Genomic DNA, 22,947 nt, shown 5'->3' with positions numbered 1-22,947 from the left:
GGAAAGCTAAAGCCCTGAGAGAATTAAACCTGGCCAGGGATGTCAAGGGCAACAAGGAAAGCTTCTATAGGTACATTGATGATAAAAGGAAGACTAGGGAAAGGGTGGACCCTCTCCGTAAGGAAACAGGAGACCTGGTAGCCGAACATATGGAGAAGGCTGAGGTATTGAATGACGGTTTTGCCTCAGTCTTCACTGACAAGTGCTTCAGCCACACTGCCTGAGTCACAGAAGGCAAAGGCAGGGACTGGGAGAATGAAGAACCAACCACTGTAGAAGATGATCAAGTTCAGGAGCACCTAAGGAACCTGAAGATGCACAAGTCCATGGAACCTGATGATGAGATGCATCCATGGGTCCTGAGGGAACTTGCGGATGGAGTTGCTAAGCCACAGCCCATCATATTTGAGAAGTCCGGTGAAGTTCTCACTGACTGAATAAAGGGAAAACATAATCCCCAATTTTAAAAAGGGAAATAAGGAAGACCTGAGGAACTACAGGCCAGTCAGTCTCTTCTCGGTGCCCAGCAGGATCATGAAGAAGATCCTCCTGGAAACTATGCTAAGGCACATGGAAAATAAGATGATTGGTGACAGCCAAAATGTCTTCACTAAGGGCAAATAGTGCCTGACAAATTTGGTGGCCTTCTGTAATGGGGTTACAGTGTTGATGGATAAGGGAAGAACAACTGACTTTACCTGGACTTGTGCAAAGCATTTGACACTATCTGAAGCAACATCCTTGTCTCTAAACTGCAGAGACGTGAATTTGACAGGTGGACCAATTGGTGAATAAGGAATTTGTCACATTCACATTTTCTGAAAAATCCCTTTGCCCAGGATTTTTCTCCTGAGAAGCTGAGAAGCCTCTGAGAAAAATTAAAACAATAATTATCTCATTTGCTTCTCCTCTGTTTTGCTCATGTGAAATGTGTTTGGAGATTGTTTATCCAACAGGTGATTGTTTCATTGGTTTCTGGTGTGGGTTGTTTTCACTCTTTGGCCAATTAGTGCCAAGCTGTGTTGGGACTCTGGAGAGAGTCACGAGTTTTCATTATTATCTTTTTAGCCTTCTGTAAGTATCTTTTCTGTATTCTTTAGTATAGTTTAGTATAGTATTCTTTAATATAATATAGTATCATAAAATAATAAATTAGCATTCTGAGAACATGGAGTCAGATTCATCATTCCTTCCTGCCATGGGAGTCCCACAAATACAATAGGAATTGGCTGAATGGTTGCACTCAAAGAGTTGTGGTCAATTGCTCAATGTCCAGTGGAGACCAGTGACAAGTGGCATTCCCCAGGAGTTGGTATTGGGAGCAGAGCTGTTTAACATCTTTGTCAGTGACATGGACAGTGGGACAGAATGCACCCTCAGCAAGTTTGTCAATGACATGAAGTTGTGTGGTACAGTTGACACACTGGAGAAATGGGATGCCATCCAGAGGGACCTTAACAGGGTTGAAATGTGGGCCTGTGCAAAGCTCATGAAATTCAAGAAGGCAAAGTGCAAGGTCCTGCATGTGGGTCAGGGCAATTCCAAGCAGAAATACAGGCTGGGCAGATAATGGGTTGAGAGCAGCCCTGAGGAGAAAGACTTGGGGATGTTGGTTAATGAGAAGCTCAGGACTTAGCAGGGCTGATTGATAGAGCTTTAAACTAGATTGGAAAGGGGAAAGGGACAAAACCAGGCCTGCCAGTGATAAGCAATGGGACATGCCAAAATTGGAGGGACTGAGTACTAGTGAGATCCTTCATTCTGCTCCACGAGTTGTTGGCTACACTGAACTGCACTTGAAATGTTTCTACACCACCATGAACAGCATGAGGAACAAGCAAGAGGAGCTTGAAGCCTTGGTCCAGTCCTAGAGATATGACACCATTGGCATAAGTGAAATCTGGTGGGATGGGTCTTGTGACTGGTGTGCCATGATGGATGGTTACAGTATCTTCAGGAGGGATAGGCAGAGCAGGCAAGGTGGGGGAGGGGCATAGTAGGTAATGGATGGGCTGGAATGTATGGATGTTGGGAGGAATGGGTTAAAAGCAGAAAACTGGTAAGGCAGATTGTAAATAGATCAAGTGACCTTGCAGCTGGGAATTTCCCTAGGTAAGCCTGTATGAAAAGCAGGCCAGTGATCCTCTATCATAGACCAAGTTTAATGGTGCCTGTGTCTCCACTTGAGTGCTTCTGCCTGGGTTTTGCTTTGGGGATAACCCAGTTAGTGAGATAACAGAGATAAATTGATTCTTTGTATTCTACCCATGAGTTTGTTCTGGCTGCCTGCCTGTGTCAACTCACACAACAGAGCTTGCAGTTGGTAATGGCATGGTTGAGAACCTCTGGGTAAGGATTAAGGGACAAACAAATATAGTGGATGTCATCATGGGAGTCTACTATAGGCCACCCAGCCAGGACCACAAAACCAATTAATTAGTCTAGTCATTAGTGGGGTTTTGCAGGACTCTATCTTAGGCCACTGCTCTTAATTGTCTTCATAAATACTAAGTTTGCCAATGACACTGAATTGGGAGGAGCTTCTGACTCCCTTGAAGGCAGAGGACCTGCAGAGGAACTGTAACAAATTAGAGGGCTGGGCAATCCCCAGCGTTTAACAAAGATGAGTTCCAGATTCTGCACCTGGGATGGGACAACCCTGGATATCTGTACAGACTGGGGAACGAGAGGCTAGAGAGCAGCCCTGAAGAAAGGGATCTGGGGGTCCTGGTTGATGGCAAGTTGAATATGATTCAACAGTGTGCCCTGACAGCCAGGAGGGCGAACCATATTCTGGGATGCATCAAGCACAGTATTGCCAGACGGTCAAGGGAGGTGATGGTCCCACTCTACTCTGCTTTGGTGTGGCCTTACCTTGAATATTGTGTGCAGCTCTGGTGACTGCAATGTAAGAAAGATATTAAACTATTAGCATCCAAACCAGGGCAATTAAAATGGTGAAGGGCCTTGAGAGGGAAGCTGTATGAGGAATGGCTCAGGTAACTTGGTCTGTTCAGCCTGGAGGAGACTGAGGGGAGTCATTGCAGTCTACAACTTCCTCATGAAGGGAAGAGAAGGGGCAGACACTGATCACTTCTCTGTGGTGACCAGTGACAGGACCTGAGGGAATGGCCTGAAGTTGTGTCAGGGGAGGTTTAGGTTGGATATTAGAAAAAGGTTCTTCACCCAGAGGGTGGTTGGAAACTGGAACAGGCACCCCAGGGGAGTGGTCACAGCACCAAGCATGACAGAGTTTAGACAACACTCTTGGGCACATGATATGATTCTTGGGAATGGTGCTGCGTAGGGCTAGGAGTTGGACTTGATGATCATTGTAGGTCACTTCCAATTCAGCTTATTGTGTGCTTCTGTGATTCTTGTCATCCATGTGCTTAGAGATGGCCTCCAAAATGAGGTGCTTCAACACCTTTCCAGGGGTCGATGTGAGGCTGACTGGCCGGTAGTTCCGTAGGTACTCTTTCTTGCCGTTTTTGAAGACGGGGTTGACATTTGCTTTCTTTCAGTCCTCAGGCACCTCTCCTGATTGTCATGACCTTTCAAATACGATTGTGAATGTCCTAGCTATGGCATTCACCAGCTCTCTCAGCACTTGTAGATGCATCCTGTCAGGGCCCATGGAGTTCTGGATGACAAGCTTGCATAGGTGTTCTCTAATCTAATCCCCCTTGACCCAAGAGTCTTTCTTCCAAGATTCACAGAATCACAGAATGGTTTGGATTGGAAGGGACCTTAAAGATCATCTAGTTCCAAGCCCTCTGCAATGGGCAGGGACACCTTCCACTAGACCAGGTTGATCAGAGCTCCATCTAGCGTGGCCTCCAGAGATGTGGCATCCACAACTTCTTTGGGCAGCCTTTTCCAGTGCCTCACCACCCTCACAGTAAAGAATTTCTTCCTAATATCTAATCTAAACCTACCTTCTTTCAGTGTGAAGCCATTCCCCCTTGTCCTGTCACTCCATGCTCTTGTATATAGTCTCTCTCCATCTTTCTTGTAGGCTCCCTTCAGGTACTGTAAGGCCACAATTAGGTCACCCTGAAGCCTCCTCTTTTCCAGGCTGAACAGTCCTAATTCTCTCAGCCTTTCCCTGTAGGAAAGGTGCTCCATACCTCTTATCATCTTGGTGCCCATCCTCTGGACTCACTCCAACAGGTTGATGTCCTTGCTGTACTGGGCACCCCAGAGCTGGATGCAGCATTCCAGGTGGTGTCTCATGAGAGCAGAGGGGCAGAATCAAGTCCCTTAACCTGCTGGCCATGCTGCTTTGGATGCAGCCCAGGATAAAATTTGCTTTCTGGGCTGTGAGCACACACTGCTGGCTTATGTCCAGCCTCTCATCTACCAGCACCTCCCAAGTCCTTCTCAGCAGGACTGCTCTTAATCTGTTCATCCCCCAGCCTGTATTAATAGCAGGGGCTGCCCTGACCTGGGTAGAGCACCTTGCACTTGGTCTTGTTAAACCTCATGAGATTCCCATGGGCCTGCTTCTCATGCTTGTCCAAGTCCCTCTGGATGACATCTTGTCCTTCAGGTGTCAACTGCACCACTCAGCTTGGTGTCATCAGCAAATATGCTGAGGGTATACTTGATGCCTTTGTCTATGTTATTAATGAAGATATTAAATAACATTGGTCCCAATACGGAACCCCAAAGCACAGCACTCTGAGCCATTGACCACTACCCTCTAGATTCCTTTACCCTGGTCTCCTGGGTAAGAGATCCCTGATATGATTCTAAGCTTGACATGATAAAATAATGTGTGTTTGCAGCCCAGAAAACCAACCACATCCTGGGCTGCATCAAAAGAAGCATGACCTAAAGGTCAAGGGAGGTGATTCTCCCCTTCTTCTCAGCTCTTATGAGACCTCCACCTGGTGTACTGTGTCCTGTTCTAGGGCCCCCAACATAAGAAGGTCATGTTGGACTGGGTCCAGAGGAGGGCCACGAAGATGATGGGCTGGAGCACCTCTCCTATGAGGAAAGACTGAGAGTTAGAGTTGTTCAGCCTGGAAAAGAGAAGGTTCTGAGAAGACCTGGCTATAAGAGAGGCCAGTTTGGATGGAGCTCTGAGCAACCTGGTCTAGTAGAAGGTGTCCCTGTCCATGGCAGGGGGGTTGGAACTAGATGATCTTTAAGGTCCCTTCCAACCCAAACCATTCTATGATTCTATGATTTTTTCCTATTGTTTTCTTGCTTTGTTTTGAAAATAATGAGCAAACAGTTTCACTACTGGTAAATCCAAGCCCTGCAGTGATTTTGAACACCAACATTATAGCGATTTTTTCTTTTTCCCCTAAAGTAAGGTCGTTAAACATACACAAACGAGCTGGCAAATGCATAAGGGATTGCATGTGAGGAACTGTCTAGTGACCTCTCCCCACATTCCTGAGCATGTGGTTTCATGAAATCTTTTAGTTAAATCACTTTGAGTTTTGGTACCTTTGGGGTACAGAAATGCTTTAAGAGCTGTGTGGTCAACCCCTTACCATGAGACTAGCACTAATATTTCTTCTCATAACTCTTGTCAGGATTTCAGGCTGCAAACTTTATTGTCAACACTGCCTCTCATGCAATATATTCTCTTTCAAGGCAGCAGAAACATCAAGTCTTGCACTGTCAGAAACCCTGTTGTAAGGGCTGAAAGTAGAGAAGGAGAAAGAGGGGGAAGAGCAGAGAAACCAGATCTGTGTTGATGGTTTCCCATTGCAGCTCTGTGTAGGAAAACCTTTGCATTTCAAGAGCCTGAAGCCTCTTCAGGGGTAATTCATTCATGGCTTTTCCTTGTCAGCATCCCAGTCAAGGAAGGACCATGCTTCTTACTGTGATATGCTACCAGCTATTAAGCAGCTGCCATTTGAAACGAAATAATTTTGGAAATAAAGTATCGCCTGTGTGTTTCATAACCACTCAAGAGAAAAATAACTGAACTATAACTGGCCACCTCCACTTCCTGAATTTATGCATCATTGTTCACAAGCACAAGCAGTGAGAGTCTTCTGTAAGTCTCCTTATCTTCATTTCTCAAAAACCTCTTGGCCATATAGTGCATTTTTGGAGTGTAGTCTTGTCAGACAAATACAGCCCAGCAGGCTTTAACTTTTTCCAGGTCTTGGAAATTTCTGAGAGCAAGAAAGTAATGATGATATAATACCACACACATAAAGCACATATGAAAACTATGACTAGTAAACTGACACTGATCACAAAGCTGAAGTACATTGAAAAGAAGTTTGTGTTAATCGACACAGGCAGGTGGCCAGAAGAACAACCACAAAACCACAGCTGAAATGCAAAGAGTAAATTTATTTAATTAACTGGCTAACTGGAGGATCCTGAAGCAACATCCAGGTAGAGACACACAAGTGGGAATGCAGACCCCATTAGGCTCAGTCCATTTTGACAGGTGGCAGGCCTGCTGCTTGCACCAATTTATCAAGGGCCCGTGCATGTGCTTTTTATGATCTCTGAGCATTGATCTCTCTCCTAAAACAGGAAGCTCAAGAATGTCCATGAGAGTGCCTCCAAATCTCTCCAAACACCTATGTTATTACTACAGAGAGGATAAACAGCAGTAGGCATAATATTTGGGGTTTGCAACACTTATTCTCCAGGCCCTGATGTTCCCAGCTGCAAGGTGACTTAAGAGAATCTACCATCTCCTCATCATTCTTCTACTTTTAACCCTTTCCTCCCAACAAGGTGCTGAACTTCAAGAAACTAGAAGATAGCTCACTGGCCTCTGGCAGCAGGCTTGTGTGGAGAGGCTACGAAGCTTTCTAGAGATCAATTAAGCAATATGGACTATGATTCAACAATGCTGTGTATTGGGTTATTGGGTTATTGGGAGACTGAATGTTATGATTTATGGCTTAAGCATCTTCATGAAAGACCTTTGCCTATTATAACAAAACTGTACAAAAGCTGCAGAGAAGACTACCACACCCTGAATAGGCCTTCTGACTGAGGCCCTGGACTGCTCCCTGATGGAGATAATATAAAGTAAATTCGGGTATGGGGAGAGAAGAAATACATTCACAGAGGGATCAAGCTTAGCACCTTTGAGGTGGAGACCATAGCCCCAGGGCTATCAGCTGCAAGGCTCGAACAGACCCTCACACCAAAGGGGAGGGGGGGAAGAGAGGCTTTGGGTTTCTGGTGAAAAAGCCTCTGGTCAGAGGCAGGGAATGCCCATCCTCCACTGTGCAGAGGAGCCCAGCTGCAGGGGCCCCTTCACCCTGGGAAAAGCTTATCCACAGCAGAGGGGTGTCATGCCCCATGAAAGCCCCCCCCAAAGGGGTCCCCAGACCCTGCACCAGAGCACTGCAACATGATGCAACAGATTCACAGTGTTGCAGGGGGACAGTGTCAAACTGGGCCCCTGCAAGGGAGGGACCTGGGCATTCCCACCTGGCCCAAACATTTATTAATCCACTGGATTTTATACTTTTTGGCGTGGCATGGTGTGGCACAGCACGGCGGCAGGGGACCCTCACCACCAAGAAGACCAGATGGAGGGAAGCCATGAGACGTCATTGGGACCCCTTGGATGGGTGATGTTTCTACCTAACCCCATCACCCTCTCCCTGTCCCCCTAGCTTCCACACACACTTCTTTTTCTATTTCTTTCTTTCTTTTATCTTTCTTTCTCTTTGCCTCTTTTACTATTAAATAACATATATCCATTTTTTAGCACCAACATCTAACCTCATTTGGTTTTAATAATGTTTTTTGTGTATATTTCAAACTTTTCTGGGTCCGATCTGTTTTATTCACAGAGGCTTAGTTTCCTTTGGTCTTCTGTGTTAAACTAGTTCATAACATGGGTTTGCATGTCAAGGTTTTGGTAGTGGGCGAGCTACAGGATGGCTTCTCCAAGAAACTGTCAGAAGCCTTTCCTATGTCCAGTGAAGCAAACACCAGTTGGCTCCAAGATGAACCAAGTCCAAGCCAATCAGTGACAGTAATAATACCTCTGTGATAGCATATATAAGAAGGAGGAAAAAAGTTACTGTGCAGAAGCAAATTGCAGCTGGAAAGGAGTGAAAATATGTGAGAGAAACAATTATGCAGGCACCAAGGTTAGTGAAGGAGGTGCTCTAGCCACCAGAGCAGAGATTCCCCTGCAGCTTATGGTGTTGATCATGGTGAAGCAGCTGTCCCCCTGCAGCCCATGGAGGTTGAGTGGAGCAGATATCCACATGCAGCCTTTGGACAACCCCACACCAGAACAGGTGGATGTGCCCTGAAGGAGGCTGTGGCTCCATGGGAAGACAGTGCTGGAGCAGGCTCCTGGTAGAACCTGTGCACCCATGGAGAGAGATGCCCATGCTGGACCAGGTGAAGGAGTCCTCCCCCTGAGGAGGGAGTGGCAGAAACAACCATTCCCCATCCCCTTGTGCCACCGGTGAGAAGGAGGTAGAAAATCGGGCATAAAGTTAAAACCCAGGAAGAAGGGAGGGGTGGGGGTGTGGAGGCCCTGGAGGGGCTTCTCCTAAGTTACACCCCATTGGCTCCTTCCCCTGTTCCTATGCCTGAACATAGGTGTTCCTGAGCCACTCCCTCCCTTTTTCCTGATTGGGCCTTACCTTTGTACTGCCTGGAGACCAAGGTCAGCCCCAGGGGCCCCTGGAGGGAGAGAGCTGGACCCTCCGGGTGTGTGGGTGTCTGGGACCTGAAGATCTCACTGCGCAGCTGAATTAAACATCTGTGAATATTATGCAAAGGCCCTTTTTGCTTCTTTACCATGGACTTTACTAGCAGCCATTCAGGCTGCAACATGAGGGGAAGGTGGTTTTTTAAGAATTGGGTTTACTTCTCATTATCCTACTCTGATTTGATTTGTAATAAATTCAATTCATTTCCCCAAGTCAGGTCTGTTTTGCCTGTGACAGTAATTGGTGAGTGATCTCTCCCTCTCCTTATCTCAACCCACAAGCCTTTCATTATATTTTTACTTCCCTGTCTGTGGTATTCACATTCTCTGAACAGAGAGAGACGTAATTCTCTCTCCCAGGATTTTTCCTGCAGAAGGCAGTGAGAAAGCTCAGAGAAGAGAAAACAATTCTTATCTCTACTTGCTGCTCCTGTTGTTTGGCACATGTGGAATGTGTTATGGAGAGTGTTTACTGAGAGTGATTTGTTAATTGGACATCGGTGATGGTTGTTTGGATTGATTGGCCAATTAGGTCAAAGCTGTGTCGTGACTTGGAGAGAGTCACGGGTTTTTCTTTAGTATCTCTTAGTATAGTTATAATAGAGTATTAGTGTAATATAGTATAGCTTAATAAAGCAATTGCTCAGCCTTCTAGAATCATTGGAGTCACTGCATGTTATTCCCCAGATGGGGGTCACTCATCTACAATACCTGTCCTCTTGAAGAGAGGAGTGATAGAATGGCTTAGATGGACACTTGGCATCCAGATAAGGTCAAACCACTTAATGCTACTGATGATAGGATCTGTCAACCATCCATCCCTAGCTGCTTTTGTTATTAATCCTAATTTACAGTAGGGATAAGATTCTGATTAGACATGGACTAATGAGTCAGGTAATTTCCAAAATGTCCAAAAAGAAAAAGCCTAGATATACCATGCACACAGTAGTGCTAGAAGCTGAAGTTGGGATTTGAATAGATGTCATAAGTTGACAAGGAAGTGAGTTTTCTCAGGAAGTTATAGCCAAACCAATCAGTGGTCAGATTTGGATATTGACACCTGGTGTAACCACTGAAGACATGGACACGCCTCTAAGAACACAGGGGGTTAAAAGCAGAGAACGCCCAGAGGAACTCTCTTTTGTTCCAGTCAGTGAAGAGTTCAGACCTCCCCTGCCCAGCCACAGGCTGGGCGGGGGAGGGGAAGCCATGCAGCCTAGGCTGAGGTAGGCCAGGAGCCCTGGACAGAGAAGGGGGGTGAAGGGAATGGAACCGGGCCAGTCTCTGCAGGATGGAGGGCTGGAGAAACACTGAGATGTCCCAGACAGCCCCCCCCCTCCCCCCCCAGAGAGAGAGAGCCTATGCCACCTTGAAATTTGGCAGCACCGCAAGGAGAGGGGAAAGAGAAGGGGGGGGGGGAAGGTGCCCAGCTGTGGGAGTCCTGGGCAGGCTGCTGTGAGATTTCAGCCATCCTGAGGGCAGCAGAGCCCGAGACTTTAACCCTTTCTTGGACAAAGAAAACTTTTCGAAACACTAATCCTCCTTGATCTGAAAAAGAGAGGCAGCCTGGGACCTGAGATGTCAGAAGAAGATGGGAAAGAATCCTAGGTGGGAAGAGATGATGGACTGGCCTTTGGCTGGACTTTTTCTTGTACAGCCATAGACTGAACCAATTTTCCTGTAACACAGTGTGAGAGTCTGTCCAAAATATCCCTCATCTGCCTCACAATTGTCATTGGGGAGACCACCGAAAAAACAAAACCCCTAATGTCTGCTGAACCTGTAGGGGGAAAGTCATGTGCCTGTGACCTGAGAGCGTTGCTAAGCTATTGTTTTCACAGGTGTTGTTTGCTGTATGCTACACTGAGCCCAATGAGAAGAAGGGGCACCGTGCCCTTTTTGCAACAATAGCCTTGGAAGCTGTCCCACCTCTTGGCCTGGCTGGACTTGAGTTTCAGGTGGTCTCCCACAGAAGACCCTCACCTGTTTTACAACCACTGTGACAGACAGACTGAGATGTAAGAAGCCTCTCCATCAAAGACTGAGACATGAAACCCCCATGTGAAAAGGCCCCTCTCCTCTTTCCAAGGACTGGGACTGAAGCCCCCAACCTGGGGGAGGTGTGTGGGGGAGGCAAGCTGACCAAAGTGAGATGTTTGCCTGCAGGATGTGACCACTGGACCAAGAAAACAATGGCTCTCGCTTACTGCTGCGAACATGGACTACCTGTTACATCTATTCCTTATTGTATCTGTTTCCCCCCCCCTCACAATTTCCAATAGAGTTATCATAATAAAAACCTCTGAGTTAGCTAGAGATTTCGAAATCTCCCCGACGTAACAGGCAGATCCTCGGCTGGACTGGACCAAAGAACTTTGTCTCTACATTTGGTAGCTATATCATCCCCCCCCCCCCCCCCTTTTCTCTCTCTCTATCTTTTTCTCTCCCTTAATCCCTCTATCGCATTTTGCTGTGGTCATTCAATAAAGGTATATTTGTTTTGATTATTACTGCAAATCCCCTGTGCCGTGTCGGTTTTTTGCACCCTGAGATCAATCCACGAACCATCACGAAACCCATTCGTAAGGACGGATCGTGACACACAGAGACTGCATTTAGGGGGATGCAATGGCTTGAGCCAAGAAAGTGACCTGCTGTAGTGATTGCTAGTGCAGGACTGAGAGTGACCTGCTGCAGTGACTGCCAGTGCAGGAGTGAACAGAGAAAGATGAGGAAGGTGTGGTGGTGCCCTCTGTCTTCAGGGAAGAAGAAGATCTCTGTTCTCAAGACCCTTGGCCCCAGGGGAGGTGAAAATGGGGGGGGGGGGGGGGGGGGGGACTGTTGTCCCAAAATGAGCAATTGGTTTTTTTTGGTACTTGGCAAAGCATCCTTAAAAGGAACCCTATAAGCAGTTTTGGTCCATGGACGGTGGTGAGAGCACTGTACATGGAAGGAGGATGTCACGATAGCAGATTTTCTCTGGGTAGTGCCATGGAAACATAAGAGGTTTCAACTGTGTTTCCTGTGGTAGACTATGGTACAAGAAAGATTCCTCTCTCCCTTGATGAACTGAGAATTGATTATCTGAGAAGTGGCAATTTGACTGAGAATCCAAAGTTTTGTCTCACTGTGCTTTGGTGGAAATTGGGTGGGGGGAGGAGGAATGTTTTGGAAGGTTTTCATTTTGAATTCTGTGTGTTCCTTTTATTATAGTATAGGGTAATAAAGTTTTTTAAATTTATTTCTAAGCTTGAGCCTGCTCTGCTCTGTTTCTGGTCGTATCTCACAGCAGCCATTTGAGAAAAAAATATTTTCATGGGTGCACTGGCATTGTGCCAGTGCCAACTCATGACAATAGAATATCCCAAATCTGCAGCTGTATGATTCAGCATTCTGGATGCAAAAAATCTGGACATACATTATAATGTAGTATAATGTATTATATACCAAATCAGGTTTGGGTAGAACAGAGGCAATTCTGGAACTAAAATCAAAGATCAATCCGATGATGTATATCATTAAAAGCATGGAAGTAACTACTGGAAGTATGACTGGAGCTATTTCTGCAGGCTTAGGAGTGCAATGCCTCTAGACATAGGACTTAGCAGACAGCAGACAGGGCACACCCAATGGCATCTGCCAAACGGTGGAAAAATCTTGAAGTTTTGTCTTTGCTCCCTCCTTTTTTGGTGGACAATGGGTTGGAAGATTGCCCCCTTAACAAAGTGACATCCTAAGTGTAATTACTGGAAATTCAGCTCACCATACTATTCCCTCTTCATGACATGTTGAGAAATGACTCCACATTCCACCAGGTTGCATGGTATCACACCACTGATGTGTTATCAGCAGATGTTTTCTTTGACATGTACCGTAGTTCAGTGCATGAATACACACTTTTCAGTGATGGTACTTAGGAGATGCACCAGAGAAGACAGTGAGGCAGAGTTATCAAGAACCCTAAGGCTATGTTGAGAATAAAGGTTGAAAGAAGCAATTTTTTCCAGACTACAACATATTTTTCCATAAGAAAGAGATTAGCCAAGATCATATTTGCCTCACATAGAGCTTCAGACTCCTAGTATACTCATCTAGAACAATGCACCTCAAAATTTGATCAAGGTTTTTTCCTGGCAGGCAAAATTTCAATCAGACTGTCTGACACCAGGAACAGTGAGGTGACTTCTAACCTAAAATGATTAATAAAAAGGCAAAAGCATTCCTTCTGAAGTTCTAAAACTGCAGGTGGCAAGAGGTAGACAGCGGCAACAGAGCTATGTAGCAGCAACTGTACAATAGAAGAGACTAATAGAAGAGTGTAATGAAGAAACTGAAGAGCATTTTTTCAGAGAAGAATGACATCAAATGTTTTGAGGGCATAAGTATTAAAATGTATAGAGCAAGTGGACAAAAATGTAAATAAATGTAGCCAATATACTTCTGGCACAACCAAAACTTAAGATAGCATTAGACAAGTGCAGTGCTGAAGAGGCTCTGAATGACAAAGCATCTGACTCAGTAGTTGTACCTAGGACACAATGGTAGCAAATAAACATACACAGGTCACAGTGAAGCTGGTTAGCAGTGATGAGAGAGCCTTTTACCACAAACAGTTATGAAAAAAGAATCAAGAGAAATTGCCAACTAAAGTAACAATAGTTGAGAAAACGATAGAGACAAATCAAGTCCTAGCTGGACTGCTGAACCACACCTATAAGACAAGGCTGCTACCAATTCCCCTTTCCAAGGTCTCTCCTAACAATGACAGGATTCTGATATTTCTGTTTTCACCAGCCCAGAACAAAAATATGTTACAAAATCATTTATCAATTGAATTTAACAAACTACAGAGCCCAGCAATAATTTTCTTTGTGCTTCATGCCACTATTACGGCAACAGGACTCTGTTCCCCTCTCCATGTACACTACAATCTATTGTATCAGAAACCACATCGAGAAGTTATAATATTGTTATTTCACTAGCAATACCTTCCTGTATTGCTGTCTTAAGGACAAATAAACAGTGAATCATAGCATCCTGTAGCTGGACAATAATGAGGCTGATCACTCAGGTATTAGCCTTATTACCCGTATCTTTTTGGGTTTTGAAATATCTATGTGCATATAGAGCCTAGGTCCTGAAAAATTCTCCAGCCAGGAGAAAAGTCTCGTAGCCGAAAGTTAGACACAATAGGCACAGCCGCATTCCTGCTCAGGGATCTTTGTCACTGAGAAGGAAAACGCTCTGAAGCCCGCTGATTTCGTTTCGCGGTGGGGAACAAGGGTTTGCTGAGGAACCGAGGGAAACGCCAAACGGCCGCCCCGCAGCCCAACCGCCCCAGTTCCAGCCCCGGTTCTTTTGGAGGCGCGGACGCCCTTTGTCAGCTCCGGGCTGCCATAGGGACCGCAGTGCGGACTGCGCCGCGCCCACCCGCCACTGTCTCCGGGCAGAAGGTCTCGGCGGCGCTAGATCACTGCCGCAGCCCCTCCACTCCAACAGTGGTGAGGAGGAGGCTTGCCACCATTGACCGCTGCTCGCTAGACGCTCCTGGGGACGAACAGTGGGGCGCAGTATACGTCGAGCCGACTGCGGATCTTTGTGCGGGCGGTAGCAGGGAGCCGCCGCCGCCTGCAGACGCCGCACGGGGACCGGCCCTCAGTCGCTGACCGCCGCGGGCGACTTCCCGACGCTCGCACCCGACGGAAGGGTTCCGAGTCCGGTAAGACGGGAGGGGCGTGCGCGCAGATGGGATGAAGAGTCCCTCGTGCAATAAAAAGAAGAAACCAGAGACCTAGACTTCGCAGCTTATATGTCTGTGCTCTGCATGTGTCGCTCCGATCATAAGCAAGAGCGTCCAGGCACCCCCACCCCGCCGGCCGAACCCGGTCAGCGCCCCTGCTGGCCCCGCGCGGAAGGGGAAGAAAGCGACTGCCTGCCCTCTGAGGGGAAGGCGTTTGCGGGGTGGGGGCTCCGGCGCTTCCTGCGTCGGCGCCGCTCCCCGCTGTCTCACCTCGCTCGATGTTGGCGATAGCCCGCCGCAGATGCTCTTCGGTCACCAGCTCGCCAATAACCACCAGCAGGTAAAATTTTCTGTCCAGGAAGCGGTACGAAAGGCTGGGCGAGAGGGAGGTGGGGTTGGGGATGCTACAGGAGGCTTCTGAATCCATTTCTACCACCACCACGGTGGCCATCGCCGGCGCCTCACTCCTCCGCACCGCGGCTCCGGAGTGCTGGGGGGAAGAAAGGTCGCTCCGCGGCTGCTCCGCAGGAAGCAGAAAGTGAGGATGGATGGGGAGGCGGCGGCGCTTTTATGTGGAGACGGTGCAGGGCAGGGACCTGGCGAGGAGGAGGAGAAGGAGCAGGAAAAGGGGCGGGGAGGGGGGGAGGAGCCGGCGCATCCCCGCACAGCCACTTTTCCAGCATGCACAGCTGATGTCATCTGCGGCAAACGCTCCCGGCGGCGGCCCCCGGAAGCAGGAAGAACGCAGGGGGGAGAACAATTTCCCGAGGGACCGCCGCAAGGGTGGCCTTGAGGTGCACCTCGACCTTCCACGTGACCCCTCCGCTTGTGTTCTCCTGGCCGGCGAAGGTCCGTCGTCCCTCACATATACAACCTTCTCCTTTGCCCTCCTGCTGTCTTACCCTGTCTTACCAGACCCTTACTGCTGTCTTGGCCATCTCCCACTCCCCGAGGCTCTCCCAGGATCTCAGCCTTGAAGCATCATGGCCGTGCCGAGGCTCCAGCTGCAACCCTGATGTTGGATGAAAAAAGCAGCTCCATTGTGCAAGGCCAAGAGTTCAGTCTCCTGAATCTTGTGGCAGTGCAGCAAAATTTTAGTCGTATTTCCCTCCCTCCCTACTGGCAATCTAAATATTTTTGTTAACTTTTTTGTTTTGTTTTAAAGCAGTTCACTTAATAAGATACTAAAAACATAGGTTTTCTGCACATTCAGGTATAGATATAGATATATGACTTATGCCAGAAAAGCAGTGTTTCTGGACAAGATGCTTATATCCATACTCTGAAGGCTCCAGAAGTTCAAAGGGCTTTGTGTAACTAATTTTGACTGGGCTCAAGCAATTCCAGGGAGAACTGGTATCAGAAAACATCTACAATTGCCAAAACAAAAGCTTGGTTCCTCTTGATTACCATGTAAAAGTTAGTCATCTGCTCCCCAATACACAGAAACTCATTGAAAAGAAATTCAATCACCTCCTAAAAGTTTCTTATCCCCCTCTAAAATAGGATAGAGCAGTCTGAGATAAATCAGCCTTTCTAAGATGTTCCTCTCACTTTACTGACAGATGCCAGGCACTGGTTTACACTGAGCGTCTTGTTTATATTGATGCCTAAATATTTTTAGCTTTTTCTTATATTTGTAGCTTTGTAGGTTTTTAATATATAACTGTATAGTTTCTAGCACTTTCTTACACTTTGGAACAGTAGTTACCCTTTCTCACATGTCACACTTGAAATTCTATTTACTCTTATTTTCAAGAAAAGAATTTCTAACAAGGACATCCTGTTTTGCATCAGCATTTGGGAGAAATAACAAGATAAAGGGCTAAGAACCCCTTGGAGGGACTCCAATGGGGCAGATCCAAGGGTGGGTTACCAGGACAACTGGTCTCCTATTGAATATACTTGCTAGGTAGACTAATTGGTTAAACTTATAAAAATTGTGAAAATCCGATGCTGCGGGTAAGCATAGCTATAATTTGTGCACCTGAAAGCTTTCATTAAAGAACTGCTCTTTATGTTACCACTTTTAATATTTTTTGAAAGTTTGTCTTCTGATTTGACTTCTCAGGAAGTATTTAGGAGGGTTGCTAGGGCATGTAGGAAAAAAATTAGAGAGGCCAAAGCTCAGTTTGAACTTAATTTGGCAACTTTTGTGAAGGATAATAAAAAATGTTTTTACAAATATATCAATGGTAGAAGGAAGGGTAAGACCAAACTTTGTTCTCTATTGGATGCAGGAGGGAACTTAGTAACTGCAGATGAGAAGGCGGAAGTGCTTAAAGCCTTCTTTGCCTCAGTCTTTAGTTAGAAGAGGGGTTGTCCTCAGGACAACTCTCCTCCTGGGTTGGTAGATGGTGTCAGGGAGCAGAATGGTCCCCCTGTTATCCAGGAAGAGGCAGTCAGAGAACTGCTGAGCCACTTGGATGTTTATAAATCTATGGGCCCAGATGGGATCCATCCCAGGGTGATGAGGGAGCTGGCAGATGAGCTTGTGAAGCCACTCTCTATCATTTACCAAGTCCTGGCTCACTGGTGAGGTTCCAGATGACTGGAAGCTGGCCAGTGTGACGCCCATTCAAAAAAGTGTGGGAAGGAGGATCCTGGTAATTATAGGCCAGTTAGCCTGACCTCAGTACCCAGTAATGGAACAGTTTCTATCAAGTGTCACCACGCAGCTCTTACAGGATTGTCAGGGCATCAGACCCAGCCAGCATGGGTTTAGGAGGGGTAGGTCATGTTTGACCAACCTGGTCTCCTTTTATGACCAGGTGACCTGCCTGGTGGATGCAGGAAAGGCTGTTGATGTTGTCTATTTGGACTTCAGCAAGGCCTTTGACACTGTCTCCCACAGTAAACTCCTGGAAAAGCTGGCAGCCCATGGCTTGGACAGGTACACTCTTTGCTGGGTTAAGAACTGGCTGGATGGCCAGGCCCAGAGAGTGGTGGTGAACGGTGTGGCATCCAGCTGGCAACCAGTCACCAGTGGTGTCCCTCAGGGGTCTGTGCTGGGGCCAGTTCTGTTTAATAATTTTATTGACAACATGAATGAGGGTATTGAGTCGACCATTAGTAAATTTGCGGATGACACTAAGCTGGGATCGTGTGTCGATCTGTTGGAAGGTAGGAGGGCTCTGCAAAGAGACCTGGAACAGTTGGATAGATGGGCAGAGTCCAGTAAGATGATGTTTAATAAGTCCAAGTGCCGAGTCCTGCATTTTGGCCACAATAACCCCCTGCAATGTTATAGGCTGGGGACGGTGTGGCTGGACAGTGCCCAGGCAGAAAGGGACCTGGGGGTACTGGTCGTCAGTTGGCTGAACATGAGCCAGCAGTGTGCCCTGGTGGCCAAGAAGGCCAACGGCATCCTGGCCTGTATCAGGAATAGTGTAGCCAGCAGGAGCAGGGAGGTCATTCTTCCCCTGTACTTGGCACTGGTGAGGCCGCACCTTGAGTACTGTGTCCAGTTCTGGGCCCCTCAGTTTAGGAAGGACGTTGAGACCCTTGGGTGTGTCCAGAGGAGGGCAATGGGCTGGTGAGGGGCTTGGAACACAAGCCCTATGAGGAATGACTGAGGGAGCTGGGCTTGTTTAGCCTGGAGAAAAGAAGACTCAGAGGTGACCTTATCACTCTACAACTTCCTGAAAGGTGGCTGTAGTCAGGTGGGGGTTGGTCTCTTTCTCCAGGCAGCAACTGACAGAATGAGAGGACACAGTCTTAAGCTGCACGAAGGGAAATATAGGTTGGATATTAGGAAAGAGTTTTTTACAGAAAGGGTGATAAAGTACTGGAATGGTCTGCCTGGGGAGGTGGTGGACTCACCATCCCTGGATGTGTTTAAAAAAAGACTGGATGTGGCACTCAGTGCCATGGTCTAGTAGAGGTGTTAGGGCATGGGTTGGACTCGATGATCTTGAAGGTCTCTTCCAACCTAGTGATTCTGTGTGATTCCAGGCAACAGTATGGCTAAAGTTATGTGGGAGAAATCTCACTGCAACCTGGGAAAGGATATAAATTTTTACAGCCTGTTTTTTTTTTAAGATAACCTCTGGTCCTTGACTGAGAAGACACTTCCTCTGTGTACAGCTCCTTCCAGTACTGACTGCTCAAATTCTCTGCCTGTTCCTCAGAAACAGAGTACTTGCCTGGATGAACCAATTCATCAGTCCTGTTTCTTAGAATATATACTTTGTTTCGGGGCACACTGGACTAATTCGAAATAACATGTCTTATTTGCCTAGAGGAATTTGCAAAGATTGAAACGTTGTTGTAGGTTCTGGTTAATATTAATGTTATATCTGCCTATAGCACCTAGTATTTTTTATATGAATAGTTCCTCTGCATAAATATAGCATTGAGAGCCTTGATTAATATGGTGTGATGTGTTTGCATGTTGCATCCAATGTAGACTATTTTTCTGAGCTACCATTATGTGATGGTGTTCACAGGGGTCCCAGGAAGAGAGAAGAGATGAGGATCTGACTCCATGTTTCAGAAGGCTTGATTTATTATTTTATGATATATATATATTATATTAAAACTATACTAAAAGAATAGAAGAAAGGATTTCATCAGAAGGCTAGCAAAGAATAGAAAAGGGATGATAATCAAATGTTGTGACTGACCGAGACAGTCCAGACAGCTGGACTGTGATTGGCCATTAATTAGAAACAACCAGATGAGACCAATCACAGATCCACCTGTTGCATTCCACAGCAGCAGATAATTATTGTTTACATTTTGTTCCTGAGGCCTCTCAGCTTCTCAGGAGAAAAAATCCTAAGGAAAGGATTTTTCAGAAAATATCATGGCTACACCATTACATTGAAAGTTCTAGACTGTGGACAAGCATTTTTACAGCCATCAGGTAGCTGTGATGATACGGTCATAAAGAGCAGTGATATTCATTCTTCACTAGAGCTGACACTCATAATAGAACAAATGCAATGGCATAGATGCAGAAGAACTAGTAGCAATTCCAAAAGTATTAACAGCAAGGTATTAATGATAACAGTGTTGCTCTATGGGTACTCCATTTGTCTGAGCCCAGCTATGATTTGGTGTTTCTTTCATGAGCCTGGCAGTTTCCATGAGGTGGTATAGATGTCTACCTAGAAATAAGGTCTACTCCTCTGTGGCCATGTCCTATATGATCCCTGCCCTAACAGTCTGTGTTCTAGTTATAGTGACATCAAATTGGTCTTACAGAAACTTTGTAACACAGTTTTGAGTATTAGAAAACAGGCATTCTTTTTTGCAGCATGCTGGTCACTTAGAGGATCCTTCCTCTAATCAAGTGCCCTGGGTGTTGGTTAAGCAGAGTTTTTATCATACACACTGATTACATATTCATTAGCTATCCCTGCTTACTTGATGTATATGTGTCGGAATTCAGGACATCCCTCTGGCTGTCCTGGACTGCCAAGACCCCTGCCAGGGGGCTCAGAGACCCTGGCACAGAGCCCAAGACGCCTGTAGTTTTGATTATGACCCGTGGAGCAAGTTACCAACCTTATATGAAGATCTTCAAACCACAACAGTTTAAGTAGAATTTATCACAGGGTGAAAAATAGATTTTTGGGGTTTTCTAGAATGGGGGTTCAGGGGGCAAGATGGAGGAATCTGGGCGTGTCCAGCCTTTCTCCTTCTTCTTCTTGGCCTCCATCTTTTGGTGTGATGTTGGCACTTACAGATTTGTTTAGCGTGGAAGCTCTACATAGGTGATAGGTATTGGAAAGTAATTGTAAATATTGTACACGTAGTTTTTAGTATAAAAAGATAACACCACTCTGGGGGCTGGCAGAGTGCCTCTTACTGTCTTGCTGAGTGGACCTTGGCTGGACAGGAGAAAAAATTTTATAGATAAGATACAATAAACAACCTTGAGACCAAGAACTGAAGAGCTCTGACTCCTTCTTCGAGCACTGGGCTGGGAAAAGAGACTTTCTAACGTATCTCAGGGTCACTCTGACCAGCTAGAGATCTCAAGACATTGGCGTCCCTTGGGTGGGCTCTTAGAGGGCACCCAGGTGGGCACTTGGAAAGCAGCCACGCCACCAGACATCAGATGTTGAAAACCAGCCCGAGAAGAGGCACACTCAGAGAAGAGGCACTCTCAGAGAAGAGGCACGCCACCAGAGAAAAAGTCCAGAGAGAACAACTTGACCTCTGCCAAGACGACTTACTTCAAGCTCAACCTGGAAAGGAGGACAACCAGGAGCCGGCCTGGAAATCCTCACCTGTGACCTGCTGGACAGTGACCAGGGCAACCTCTGGACTGACCTTGCAGACGATTCAGCTTTTGGTAAGAAAGGTCAAAATTGAGAACATGGGGGGTACATGCTCCCAGGAACAGCTCAGCCTCTTGTCAGCCCTACAGGGCATGGCAGCCACACACCCTGTGGAAATTTCCAAAAGAGAGCTCAAAGATCTCTTGTTGTGGGTGCGGTGTAATTATCCACACACAGAAACGCATCTGTTGTTTGAGCTAGGCTTTTGGCAAGAGATCAACAGACACCTTTATCACTTGGCCACGAGAAGAGATAAAGCAACTGTAAAGTTGTTGCCGTCCCCAAGGGTAATGTTGGAGGCAACCACGAGAAACAGCAGGAGGGCTGCCAGCCATCAGCAGGCAGCCCAAACTCCCACAGGGGTCGGATGGAGGAAATTGCCCTAGCAGGAGCAGGCTGCACTTGTCCCTACCAGCCCAGGGGAAGCAGAAATTGCTCCCACTGAGGGGGAGCAGGAGGGAATGCCATCACCTCCAAGGTCCCAACGGTCCCCAGAACGCCCAGAAACCCCAGAAGCCTCAGGGTCCTCGGACACGGACTCAGACACACCCCTGCCAGTCCCGGTGTTTTGTGGAGATAAACAAAACTCCACAACTTTGTGAAAGTTGTAAAGCCAGTATGTTTATTACAGCGCTGGATGCATGTGGAGATTACTCTCCTTAAAAGACATGCATACTTCTGGGAACTTCAGGTCCCTTTTTATGCCCCTCTCAAATACATATGCATACAATTTCACAATAGGTTCATACATATTCATTTTTACAAATTTCGCATGACATTTGCCGCTAGCTCTTCTTTATCAGAAAGAATTCCTAGATTAGGTTGACCTGCTCTCACAGCAGTCTTTCTGTCTCTCTCTGTCTCTCTCTGTCTCCCCCCCTTATCTCTGTCCTTCACTGAAGCAGTTTGTCTGAGCATAGGCTTTTTACGAGAACAGGCAGTCAGACTAAATAGCTATGTTTTCAAACTACAGACTTAAAGATGTATGTTGCAGACATCTTTTCATTAAAATCCTTTCATTAGGATTTTTCCTGCTGAGAAGTTTCAGCAAAAAGATGTAAACAATGGTTATCTGCTGCTGTGGAATGCAACAGGTCCATCTGTGATTGGCCCATCTTGGATGTTTATAACTAATGGCCAATCAAGGCCGAACTATCTCGGACAGAGTCCGAGAGAGCTGCCTTTTGTTATCATTCTTTTCTATTCTATTCTTAGCTAGCCTTCTGAGGAAACCTTTCCTTCTATTCTTTTAGTATAGCTATAATGTAATATATATATATATATATCATAAAATAATAAATCAAGCTTTCTGAAATATGGAGTCAACATTCTCGTCTCTTGCCTCATCCAAGAGCCCCTGTGAACACTGTCACAGATGTACATTTCACCTAAATCAAAATGGATTTCTACTCTGTCTCATTTCCCCCCTTTTCTAGAAAACAAGTAAATTCTTTTACTTAATGCAAATCCCTACGACAATAAGTGTCTTTTAATGCTTTACCATGCATGTTTGATAAGGAGGTTAACACAGCTACTCGCTGTAGTATTCTCCAATTCCAAATTAGCAATATAATGGATAATCCTAAACATATTCCAACTAATACTAACCAAACTACAACGGGATGACACAACTTATTAAAGATTCCATTTCCAGTTGGTGACCACCCAAAGACCACATGCCACTAGTGATGATCCACATTTTGTTTTATTCTTTGTAGAATTCTGGTTATTTCTTTTGTATCATGTTGGACAATAATTAAGGTTTTCTTTTCGCTTTCTTGAATTTCCTTCAAGATCTCCAGTAGGTCTTGGTGCTTAATTAATTGTTTTACCAATGTGAGGTCCATTCCAATAGGAGTAGGTGACAGTCTGTGATACATTGTGTAATTGGTTTTAATCAACTGGTGGGATGTCACTGGGGCCAAGTACGAAAAATCACACCCGATAATCTTAAAAAAATTACAAATACAAAAATTAGAATGATTTCTGCAAGACAACATCGTTGTTATCAATTTTTACAGCAGCACAAGCAGTTCTCAGGCACACACAACCTTTACCAGTATATACAAGCACAGTCTTCTGATCAGTGACTGGATGAATTTCGAAGTGGCAAATACTCTGTTCAGTGTCTAGACACACATCTTGGGCATTAATAGTATTGCTTTCACAAATGAATATTAGTTGTTCTCTAGTAATTCAGGATTCTAAGTTTACTGTTTGCCACTTTTCATTCACCTTTCATG

General features: G+C 46.0%; 1 protein-coding gene and 1 long non-coding RNA gene across 4 annotated transcripts in view; one reads left to right on the top strand and one right to left on the bottom strand.

The window, feature by feature from the left end:
- LOC118701532 (microtubule-associated protein 1B-like) overlaps nt 1-15,005 on the bottom strand; it is a 143,646-nt gene extending 128,641 nt beyond the window's left edge. For all 3 annotated transcript variants that reach the window (XM_036406188.2, XM_036406189.2, XM_036406190.1), the window contains exon 1: nt 14,685-15,005. In XM_036406188.2, the coding sequence (XP_036262081.1) occupies nt 14,685-14,865 (181 nt within the window). In that variant the 5' untranslated portion in view covers nt 14,866-15,005. The remainder of the gene's footprint in view (nt 1-14,684) is intronic.
- Nucleotides 14,119-18,785, top strand: LOC118701534 (uncharacterized). Its single transcript, XR_004982545.1, has 2 exons — nt 14,119-14,754; nt 18,456-18,785. It is a non-coding gene; the product is annotated as an uncharacterized LOC118701534 (long non-coding RNA).
- The last annotated feature ends 4,162 nt before the right edge of the window (nt 18,786-22,947 follow it).

This window comes from Molothrus ater, chromosome W (assembly GCF_012460135.2).
Source record: "Molothrus ater isolate BHLD 08-10-18 breed brown headed cowbird chromosome W, BPBGC_Mater_1.1, whole genome shotgun sequence".
Lineage (NCBI taxonomy): Eukaryota > Metazoa > Chordata > Aves > Passeriformes > Icteridae > Molothrus > Molothrus ater.
Note: the sequence above shows the minus strand (reverse complement) of the source record. Positions and strands in the feature narration are given on the sequence as shown.